Consider the following 10,180-nt stretch of genomic DNA (forward strand, 5'->3'; position numbering starts at 1 on the left):
CATCTCAGTTTATACTGTATCCTCGGCAACATGGATATAGTACATAAACGGAGTGAGTGCAGTCAAGGTTCAACCCAGATGTAGAACTTGGAATTTGCTGGCCTACCGCCGTGAAACGGACAAAGAAGAAGAAGAAGAAGAAGAAGAGTCTTTTGCGCATGCGCGTGTTGGTCTGCTGCCATGGCAACAGCGGCGTTTTGTTGCGGGCGGTCGATGTTAGCCCTCGGGACCGGGCCGGACTTGTCGCCTTCATTCTCGCTCGTTGTTTCTTTTCGTCCCCGACCGACGCGTCCAAGAACCACTTGTCGTTGCCCAGGTGCCCGCCGTCTCGTTCTATTCTAGCCCGGAAACGTCATGTCGCTCACGGTAAGATTAGCTTCGCTGTTAGCCAGACTGCGCCAATTAGCCTGCCGACCGGCCAATTAGTGAAAAATGTGCGAAAGATAATTGGCAGGCAGCTGCTACTCGTACTCCTGCTCCGACAATTAGTTGTGACGTCACCGTTGCAAACTGTTTTTAGAGATGATTTGGCAGCTACTCGTACTCCTGCTCCGACAATTAGTTGTGACGTCACCGTTGCAAACTGTTTTTAGAGATGATTTGGCAGCTACTCGTACTCCTGCTCCGACAATTAGTTGTGACGTCACCGTTGCGAACTGTTTTTAGAGATGATTTGGCAGCTACTCGTACTCCTGCTCCGTCAATGAGAAGTGACGTCAGCGATCGCGCTACTTTTGGCAATGTCGGGCGACGAGTCCATTGTTTATCTAGAAATGACCTCTCCCAGTCATTCGTTTGATGACAGTCACCTGGCGACCAATCACTCCTTTCCACGTATATCCAACCTTGATGTGTGTCATTTGCCAGAGTGAATACAAGAGGAGTTACGGACGTTCTCGGAGCGTTTCCCCTCAGCCAGGCGACGTATTGACCCATGGCAAAGGTAAGCGAGAGATAGAAGAAAACGCCTGTTGGACATGGCGTGTTTGATCGATCTTTTGATTCTTTTTTTTGGTTTTGGTCGAATCAGCCGGGAGCAGAGAAGACCGGCTCGGTTATGAGAGGCGGCGGTGCGGTCCTGCCGGCGCACCGGCCCACAGCGCGTCCGTCACGGCGCAAAACAAGGAAAACAACCACAAACGTACGACGGGTTCCGCCGGCTCAGATCCTCCGGTGCGTCCGAGGCGCCAAAGACCCGAACCGGTACCAGGACGCGCACGTTCCCGCTCCGAGAAAGCAGAGCGCCTCTACGAGTTGGCGAGCGGTGGCGCTGACGCGGGTTCTCCCCTGCTGACGGCACAACAGGTGGCCAGGTGGCCGGCCGGCCAGCCGGCACGACACCAAGTGCGCCCCATCTTCCGCTGGTCACCTCATCCCCTTTTTGTCCTCAGGTGCTCCTCCCCTGCAGAAGAGAGGCCTCTTCTTTTCGATTGCAGCCCTTTGCCATGGAAACTAAAGCGGACGCCGCGGAAAGGCGGAGCCGTCCCCTCTCCTCGGAAACCGAGTACCGCCGCAACTTTGGAGGTGCGTCTCCACCTGGTGGCCCCCCCCGCCTGCGCAAGCATCTGGAATGCCGGCAGAGAGTTCCGCTCTCCGACACACGCACGCAGGCACGCAGGCAGGCCGGCACGCAGGCACGCAGGCAGGCACGCACACGAGGCACGGCGATGACAGGGACGAGCAACCATGATTTCGTTGCTATTGTGTGATCAGAAGAGTCAGAGGATGAGGAAGGAGTCTGAAAATATGCCCCACCTACAGCAAAGCGAAGGCACACCCCCGCCGCGGGTTCAGCGACAACACAGGTGTGCCTGTGTCTTTTGATGTAGTTGGCGTGTGTGTGCGTGCGTGCGTGCTCCCAACGTAAGCTATTAATGCGCATGTGTGTGTGACAGGAACCTGCTGACGGAATATGAAGCCAACTTTCCTTTTCCCCAATGTGGAGACACGGGCGAGACCCCTCAGGTGACCCCAAAGCCGAAGATCTTAGTTAAACCGCTTTGCTAAGCTCACCATGTGTGACTTGATGAGTCAGCTCAAGAACATGAGAAGTAGTGCGTGCGGAAACCAACCAGTCAGCCACCACAGTTCATTTCGGGGAAAGTGTGCACATACACACAATGCAACACACGCACGCACGCACGCACATGCATGCAAGTCAACGAAATTGTATTTTTCGAGCACTTAAAAAAAGGAAAGAAGCATAGCTGCGTCAAAGGGCTAAATCCCAAGGTCGGTTGCTCAGGTGTACCTACTAGAAAGTCTTCTCCCTCGGAGCCAGAAAGCCATGCGCGTTGCTTTGCATCGGGGTCACGGCGGTCACGCTTGGCTTTTACCAGAACACTTTGGGGGCCTTCAAAGCGCTGACTCACTTCTGAGAAGCGCCTTGCCTTGTTTTGGGTCACAGCCGCCACACGTGTCCCTGCATTTGTGCGACAGACAGGTGTGCCGCACCCGCTGAAGTCCAAGCCGCGTTGTGTGCAGGTGATGCTGTTGAGGCAGAAGGCCCGGTGGTACCGGCGGCGGGCGTGGGGGACCAACTTCTCCCGCCAGCACCTGAGCCAGCTCAAGTCCCAGCACAACATTTTGTGGGAGCCCGAGGCCGGCGGGCCCCGCGCCGAGGCCGGCGGGCCCCGCGCCGAGGCTCCGGACTCGGCCAGGTGAGCCGTCTGCGCCCGCCGCTCGTCATCCCGCCTGCCCTGCGCTTGTGCCCCTTTTCTCCCCTGGCCAATCCTTGCGCAGCCGCCCCTGCGAAGGCCCGGCGGCCATAGAAGACGGCGAGCATGAGGATGACACAGGCGCTGGTCGCTTTCCCACTCCCGAGAAGTACGGCGGGCCGCTTCACAGAACTCATCTTGATCTCACCACACCCACCTGCGGTACGGTACGCACGCCCTGCACTTGACAAAAGGACAAAAGTGACACGTGTGTCTCCAGCAGGGGGCGCCATGCTGGTGGGCAAAGCCACTTCAGGAGAAGCTTTTCAGGTGATTGATTTGATCACTCCCCGATGGCTTGAACGACAAAGCGACCGACGTGCTCCCTGCGCAGAGGCGCCACGGCGGCGATCCGGCGGCGCACGCCGAGCTTCCTCCGAAAGGGCCCGCGGCGTCCCGGCGGCCGAGCTCGGCCCCGACGCGCGTCATCCGGGGCCTGCTGAGACACGCCGAATTTCAACACAACGGTGAGCGAGCGCCGGCCGTGGCTGGAGCGCGCCGACGACGTCTTGACCTTGCGGCGTGTGCGCAGGTGAGCCGGGCCTGAGGTTCCGCTCGTACGCCGCCGGCCGCTTGTGTCCCGAGCGAGGTGAGTCGCCCGCCGTCTGGTCGTCTCCTACTTGCAGGCTGGACTTTTTCTTTGCTTGTTTGGAATGGTCGAGCGAGGCATATTTGACGCCGGCGGCCACGTCAGGTTTCTCCTAACTCCCTTCTTTTGGCCCTAGACGACACGTGGAGCCGCTCGCTGGCAGCGGCCGTGCTGGAGCGAGCGCGGCGCAGGCCGCGCCAATTCTGGGGGAGGAGCTGAGCCACCGCCGCCACGGATGGAGCGCCAACGCGACCTTCTTCCCATTGGTTCATTTCAGACTCCTCCGTCGCTCTTCATGCTTGTAGGACTTTTGTACCCTTTCCTGAGTTCTTCTTTCTTTCTTTCTTTCTTTCTTCTGACACACGTTTGATGCGATTGGTTCTTTAATTCTCACCGAGTCCTCTTTTCGACACGACTCGTCCGTCCGTCTTGGCTTTGCACTCAGTCTATCTTTGAATCATCTTTTATTCTGGCGTGGACTCGGAGGTGCTCTCCAATTTGGAATTGGGTTCTTCCTCGCGGCGACTGGTTTGCTCGTTTCCTCTCGTTCTCGTGGGCCCGCCGATCAAATATTGTCCGGCTGCGGGCGTCACTTCCGCTCCAATTCAATTGCCGCTGAAGCGGTTTACCGTAAACTTGTATTTTGTGACGTGGCGTTTTGATGTAACGGCGGACGTCATGAATGGCCAGTGACGTGTGTCAATAAACATGCTGGGCAAACATGGTGATGACTCTGGCGTGCGACATGCTCGTTCAGCATGCGGACATGGACTCTTGCATATACTGTACACGCTCTCATTCACTTTCTCTCCCAGGAAACAAAGTGCTCCAGTCTCTGGTCCAGATTAATAATAAACACAGTTTCTCATCACACTTTTTAGATTGACACTTCATTTCCTCCAGGTGACCGTAAACCAATTGACCTCCGCGTGTGTGTTGTGTGTGTGTGTGTGTGTGTGTGTGTGTGTGTGTGTGTGTGTGTGTGTGTGTGTGTGTGTGTGTGTGTGTGCGTGCGTGCGCGTGCGTGCGCTCGCGCGGCCGTGCGTGCGTTGGGGTTTTTTGCTTGCCCTATTTTCAGGTGGGGGGGCGGAGGCTCTGTGTGTATAAAATGCGGCGTGTGCGCTGGTCTCACATCACCTGCGCATTTGCTCCTCTCTCCGCCAACTCTATTTCGCTCCATCGTCATGAAAGCGGTCGGCCTCGCGGCGCTCGTCTCCCTCCGCCTCCTCGGCGTGCTCCTGATTGGCCGCGTCCGGCGAGGGGAGGCGGGACCCGTCCTTCGGCCGCTCAGCCCGGTTTTGAGGAGTCCAAACACGTACCGGGCCGCAGAGGAAGTCTCGTTGCACGTAAGCGGTACGAGCGCCACGTGAGGAGGGTTCTCCCAATGTGACGCCTTGCGGGCCACCCCGCCGTGTTCTTTCCGTGTCGTTCTTCAGGCTCAGCGCTCCGAGACGGAGGAGGAGTCAGACGTCAGGCTGAACGTTCCGGTGGCGGACGAGGAGGTAAAGACAGGATCGATTCAAAGGCCTCGAGCGGCTGGACCGTAGCTCACCCTTCTTCTCAAGGAGCACGTGGTGGTCTGCTGCCTGCACAGCAACATCCTGGACTTCTACCTGAAGGACGTCTTCGACGGCCTGGACGACCGCCATCCCAGAATGCACCAGCTGCACTCGGACCTCAGCAGAGCCGGCCAAGACCTCAAAGAGCACGGATGCGTGAGTGGAGTGCTTTGAGTCGGATGACTTTGGAAAATGGAGTGTGTGTCTTGGGCTGGCAAAGTGACCTTTTGATCTGTTGCCTGCCCGCCCCGCCCCGCCCCGCCCTTCCTTTTTAGAATGCGACGCACTACCGAGACCACCGGCACGTGGTGCAGTTCCGCGACAAGCTGGCCCAGGTAGGCAACTATAAGGAGCCAGTCATTGGCGTGGAGTTGCGGAGGCCTTTCCGTGGGCGCTGCACTGAGCGGGGCAAAAGAGCCACTTTGGCTGTCAAAAGGGTGGAAGAACGGCAGCAGAAGCAGCGGCAGGCTCGATGACGTGATTCATGCCAATCTTCATTTGTCTCTAGATGGACAGCAGTCGTGGCCTGACAAAGGCCTTGAGCGAGGTGAACATTCTCTTCACGTATCTACATGACAACTGCGTGAGCGCCGCCCGCTGACGCACACCGCCAACTACCACAACTACGACGACTTGTATTTATTTATTGCCTTAGTATTTATGTGGCTGTTACCATGGAGACGTACAATGTGTTACAGTACTGACATTTCAAATAAACTTGCTTCTTTCAACAACAACCAAGATGCGTGCTTGTCCCACACCTAAGCCCCTCCCACTATGTGACGCTTTTACAAAGGTTACGCGCGCTGTTTTCAAACACATTCAACTGCACGTTAAATTCCTCCTCGTGTGTGATGACGTCACTCTGGCGCGACCTCCTTTACCTGCCAAACTGGCAGCCTTTGGGGGCGGCGTGTTTTCGACGTCAGCCACCACCCTGTTGCAACACACCTGATTCAAATAGATCATTAGCAAGGTCTGTCGTGGTGATCATTTGAATCAGGTGTGTTGCAGCAGCAAGGAGACCTAGAAAACATGCAGGACACCGGCAGCCCGGTGGCCCGGTGGCCCTTCCTCCAAGACCGCAATTGCCGTAGATAAAGGTCAGTTGAGCACATTTAAAAAGGTTGCCGGATGGACGGACGGACGGACTGCAGTATATATATATATATGTGTGTGTGTGCGCGCGCGTAAGGAATTCTTGGAGCGACTGACTATCTGAGAGCAAAGGAAAAGGAAAAAAAAAACCATAGAATGGAAAAAGGGCATCACAAAGATTTGGAGTGGAAACAAAGTTGGCGTTGCGGCCGCTGAAAGTAGCCCTACTGGCCTCTTTCGCGGCTACACGCACCCACACGCGAATAGCTTCACTTAGCATACGTTAACCTGCACACACGCACAAGAGTCAGTCATGTCTGAGTGTTAATTGCGCGACCACTCGTCGAGGTGGCCTTAGTCAAATGTTTGGAACCACACACCCATCAAGGAAGCAAGTGTCAGGCACGCAGGCACGTCGTCCTGGTGCTGAGGCTTCTGCGAAAACGGACGACAACCGCAGTGACCCGGCCGGGAGTGTCCTCGCCAAGATGGAGGTGAGTGGAAACAAGTGTCACGCACGCAGGCACGTCATCCTGGTGCACCGCCAAGATGGAGGTGAGTGGAAATTCCTTCAAGGAAGGCCGTGTGTGTGTGTGTGTGTTTGTTTGTGTGCGCATACATGCACATGCACACACGCACGGGTGTTTCTGAGTAGCAGCCAAGTTCAGAGGAAGATTCTGGTGTTTGCTACCGAGCAGCCACAGACCACAATGAAACAAGAGGCATATAAAAGATGCGAGCGGCGCTCAGCAAATTGACCTGAAAAAGCGTCTCCATCGCTCAGCGTCTGTCACTCGTCTCTCGTCTCACGGCACCCTCCTCTCGTCTCCGCTCGCTCCGCCATGTCGCCGCCGAGCCGCTTGTGTCTTCTGCTCCTGCTGGGTTCCCTGGCGCTAGGCGCCAGCTGCTCGGACCCCTATCCAGAACTGAGAAAAATCCTGGAGGACATCTCCAAAGATGTGGTGAGCTGACACGGGGATCGAGCCACACTTGACCCTTGTGGCCTTTTGATTTCTCATCATGTTTTGCGTGTGTCATTTTGTTGACATCCGATTGGATTGTGATGTGGCGGATGTTGCTTGTGCTCCAGAATGCCCATTTCTCGGGTGGCGATCTCAGACTTTCAGTGTCTTTCAGCACTTTGTCATGTTTCAACTTGTGTGTTTCAGGATCTGAAGAGCGTAAACATCAGCACCCATCCTCCCTTCAAGAGCGTCATCAGGAGCATCAGAGCGTGTCAGGTAGGAAAGAGGCCCAAATGGTCCTGGAGCGGCGGGCCCGGGCCGCAGCGCTGACGCCTGTTGGTCCCCACAGAACCGAGAGGAAGTCAAGCTGGTGAAGGCCACCTTGCACGTGTATACGCGCATCTCTGAGAGCATCCTGCACAACGCCACCCTGCTGAAGGTAGCGCCCGACCACGCCGGGCAGGAGCGGCTCAGGCGCAACGTCGGCCAGCTGAAAAGCAAATTGCGCCACCTGAGCGCCAACCTGGCCAGCCGCCAATGCCCCAACACCACAAACGTCCTCCATCAACTCACGCAGCTTAAGGTTAGCGCCACGCAGCTAGCTCCCCGTTAAAGGGGGAAGAGAAAAAAAAGAATACTTCAATTGTTCGAATATATCATTGAAAAAATAAATATCTTGACAAAATATATCATGACACGAAAGGTAAATAACCAACTGTAAAAGAGTTACGTGTGAATCTAATCCTGTGCATGCGTGCGTGCGTGTGCGCAGGTGGATGACGTGACATTCCAGAAGAGGGCGCTCTCTCAGTTTCTGGAGGTGTACAACATGGCAACTGTAATTGGCTCTCACACTTTGGCCTCACCCACCGATGCCTCGCCGTGAATCGTTTTTTTATTTTTTATTATTCTAATTTATTCCTTTATTTAATTCCCTCCTGTACCTTAATTTATTCTCCATAGCGGAAGAAGCAGACCTTTTTTGAACCCGTTTTCTCATCTATACATTTGTCGTCTTCATTGAAATGCCAATAATAAAAGCACACGCCCAAAGTTCACAATTGGTCCCTGAAGTTTCCTGGAAAGTGACAACTTCCATTCCTCACGCTTTCACTTTAACTCCGAGGCGATGGCACCTTAACCTTTGAGGCCAGGCCAGGGACTTTTTGGGTCCGCTGAGTGACGTTGGGGGTTTTTCCTTTTCTTTTTTTCGATGCTTTATTGGAAATGACGTTGCCTGTCAAAAATCAGCTTGGGAGCTCTGTACGTGTTGCCAGACAGACGGTGGTTAGTTGCAGTTGATTTTGAAACCCACCAGAATAGCAGCGGATGCTATGCAAAGTCACACGCAACTGCTCAAAGTGAATCCTAGCAGTAAAAGCAATTCAAGAGAAGTTCCTCTAAACCTCATCGTGGCTTCCGCGCGCACACTCACTCACACACACACACACACACACATTGCGTGTGCGTGGGACCCCCTGCACCTTGTCCTTCTCTGAATTTTGGTGTTTAAAGGAAATCGTCTACCACATTTTCACACTTAAATCATCACCACGCGCATACGCGTGAGTCTATTCTCTTAAATGCCAAACGTCGTCGACACGACTTCACATCAGCATCGCCGCCGGCCGGGACCGAGTCGGGGCCCGCCTCAGAAATCGCACCTGGAACGCACGTGTCCGGCCCGAGTTGAGTCGAGTTGACGATGGTTACCGTGGCGAGAGGGATGCTGGGAATGTGCGCCTACCTGTGTGTGTGCGGCCTCACGACCTCTCATGTGCCTGCGAAGATGAACAGAACCATTCAGAACCTACTGCAGCTTTATGTAAGTATGCACACACACAAATACGTACGACTCGGGTTTGTTGGATTCCCTCGATTCTAGATTGATTTTTTTTTCTTTTTTTTTGGGGTGCACTTGTTTGCAGAAAATTCCTCCCAAAGAACGTTTTAACGGCCTTCCCGTCTTCTCCAGAGAGCTCCTGAGCACCAAGATGGAGGTAAAATCATTTCAACGGCCTAGCCTAGCCTAGCCTAGCCTATCTCAGCTCAAAGTAGCAAACTTGGGTGTCACTAAACCATCCCGAAAAAGCAAATGTCTGGTGGTTGGGGTTTGTCACGTGCGCACCGCGCCGCGCCACACCAACGCCGCCGACTATTGTTGCTGCCTATGTCATTTCAATGCTTTGATTTGCACATCGTTCTTGCTGATGTCCATTTGATAGATTTCTGGTTTGCTCCATACGGCGCCGCCGCCTATTGTGGTTGGCAGTATGTCGTTCGCGTTTGTTTCGTCCTGGGAAAAAAGGCACACAAGAGAACTTTGGGAAAATGATCACGGGTCAATGGCAATATGGAGGAAATGGGAGCATTGTTTCCAAGTGTTGCCGCTGCACCTTTCAGGCCAAGGAAATGATGATGTCGGCGGTGCTGCAGACTTACGAGGAGCTGTTGGGGCACATGCTGAAGCGGCCGCTCGCCCCACCGGCGTCCGACTCGGGAGACGAAGCCCAAGTCGGGCTGAACTACCTGCTGAAGTGCGTGCGGGATCTGCGCAAGTACAAGTATCAGGAGCGGGACAAAGTTCTCAGCGGGCTGAGCGAGCTCCGACACCTCCAGGTACAACTGCTTTTACAAACGTTACGTGTGACCTCAGATGACCTTAAACGCTCGCTCTTCACCATGGCTGGAATGTAACTCTGCCCCCCCAGATGGACAACTTGGTGGTCCAGAGCAAAGCATTGTGGGAGCTGCCCTGGCTGTACGAGGAGGCCAAATCGTTGGGCGAGAGCGGCCGGGCGGAGACGCCCAATGGCCGGGCTCGAAGGCAAACGGTGCGCCGCCGCAGGCGAAAAGCTTGAGCTCATCGGATGCCTTTTCATCGAATCACATTCGACTATTTATTCCCACGCACACACGTTTTGATGATATGCTATTTAAGCTTTATTTGTTCTTATTTATGAGCTATTTATTTGATTAGCACCTAATAAAGATGCAACAATTCTATTGGCTGTTGACACGTTTTCATTGAGCAAGGGAGACCAAGTGGCATTTGGACTTCTCAGAAGAACAATGAGGGAAAAGCGCTTGCGCGGCGGCGACTGCAGCAGCCACGACAAAGAAACCCGTGACAGACAACACGGAAAGAGAAACTGAGACTGAACGCGCGCGAGTGATTCGTTTTGAGTCAGCATCTGGCGTCGGAAAAGGAAACAACTTGTTGCACATCTAAAAATGTGTCACACATTGAGA

At 54.4% G+C, this 10,180-nt stretch overlaps 3 protein-coding genes across 9 annotated transcripts; all 3 read left to right on the forward strand.

Annotated features, from left to right (window-relative positions):
• The first annotated feature begins 45 nt into the window (after positions 1–45).
• Positions 46–5,591, forward strand: LOC147040522 (uncharacterized). Its single transcript, XM_085902468.1, has 17 exons — positions 46–366; positions 868–943; positions 1,031–1,305; positions 1,392–1,634; positions 1,714–1,805; positions 1,896–1,965; positions 2,485–2,660; positions 2,743–2,879; positions 2,938–2,987; positions 3,052–3,184; positions 3,250–3,310; positions 3,443–3,607; positions 4,385–4,652; positions 4,743–4,808; positions 4,872–5,021; positions 5,141–5,200; positions 5,374–5,591. The coding sequence occupies exons 1-17, from the start codon at positions 355–357 to the stop codon at positions 5,464–5,466; spliced, it is 2,127 nt and encodes a 708-aa protein (XP_085758594.1). The 5' UTR covers positions 46–354; the 3' UTR covers positions 5,467–5,591.
• Positions 5,592–5,780: 189 nt separating this feature from the next.
• On the forward strand, positions 5,781–7,989 carry LOC147040523 (uncharacterized). 7 transcript variants are annotated; one of them, XM_085902464.1, is made up of 6 exons: positions 5,781–5,968; positions 6,352–6,457; positions 6,748–6,925; positions 7,133–7,204; positions 7,278–7,511; positions 7,701–7,989. In XM_085902464.1, the coding sequence occupies exons 3-6, from the start codon at positions 6,806–6,808 to the stop codon at positions 7,812–7,814; spliced, it is 540 nt and encodes a 179-aa protein (XP_085758590.1). In that variant the 5' UTR covers positions 5,781–5,968; positions 6,352–6,457; positions 6,748–6,805; the 3' UTR covers positions 7,815–7,989. The 7 variants fall into 7 exon arrangements, with proteins under 7 accessions (XP_085758590.1, XP_085758589.1, XP_085758591.1 ...); XM_085902463.1 differs by having other exon boundaries at positions 5,782–5,968; positions 6,619–6,925; XM_085902465.1 differs by lacking the exon at positions 6,748–6,925 and having other exon boundaries at positions 5,785–5,968.
• Positions 7,990–8,479: 490 nt separating this feature from the next.
• On the forward strand, positions 8,480–9,884 carry ifng1 (interferon gamma 1). The gene is made up of 4 exons (XM_085902457.1): positions 8,480–8,753; positions 8,857–8,928; positions 9,332–9,547; positions 9,640–9,884. The coding sequence occupies exons 1-4, from the start codon at positions 8,634–8,636 to the stop codon at positions 9,787–9,789; spliced, it is 558 nt and encodes a 185-aa protein (XP_085758583.1). The 5' UTR covers positions 8,480–8,633; the 3' UTR covers positions 9,790–9,884.
• The last annotated feature ends 296 nt before the right edge of the window (positions 9,885–10,180 follow it).

The sequence above is a fragment of the Syngnathus leptorhynchus genome, chromosome 21, assembly GCF_054491065.1.
Source record: "Syngnathus leptorhynchus isolate UIUO chromosome 21, UIUO_Slep, whole genome shotgun sequence".
In the NCBI taxonomy this organism is placed as follows: Eukaryota; Metazoa; Chordata; class Actinopteri; order Syngnathiformes; family Syngnathidae; genus Syngnathus; species Syngnathus leptorhynchus.

Excerpts from the sequence above, each read along its gene's own strand:
- LOC147040523 (XM_085902459.1), top strand. The coding sequence starts at position 6,326 with ATGTTTGGAACCACACACCCATCAAGGAAGCAAGTGTCAGGCACGCAG. Across the intron at positions 6,458-7,132 it reads GTGTCCTCGCCAAGATGGAG|GATCTGAAGAGCGTAAACAT; the intron begins GTGAGTGGAAAC and ends TGTGTGTTTCAG. Across the intron at positions 7,205-7,277 it reads GGAGCATCAGAGCGTGTCAG|AACCGAGAGGAAGTCAAGCT; the intron begins GTAGGAAAGAGG and ends TGGTCCCCACAG.
- ifng1 (XM_085902457.1), top strand. The coding sequence starts at position 8,634 with ATGGTTACCGTGGCGAGAGGGATGCTGGGAATGTGCGCCTACCTGTGT. Across the intron at positions 8,929-9,331 it reads TCCTGAGCACCAAGATGGAG|GCCAAGGAAATGATGATGTC; the intron begins GTAAAATCATTT and ends TGCACCTTTCAG. Across the intron at positions 9,548-9,639 it reads GCGAGCTCCGACACCTCCAG|ATGGACAACTTGGTGGTCCA; the intron begins GTACAACTGCTT and ends CTGCCCCCCCAG.
- LOC147040522 (XM_085902468.1), top strand. Across the intron at positions 1,966-2,484 it reads ACACGGGCGAGACCCCTCAG|GTGATGCTGTTGAGGCAGAA; the intron begins GTGACCCCAAAG and ends CGTTGTGTGCAG. Across the intron at positions 3,185-3,249 it reads CGCCGAATTTCAACACAACG|GTGAGCCGGGCCTGAGGTTC; the intron begins GTGAGCGAGCGC and ends GCGTGTGCGCAG.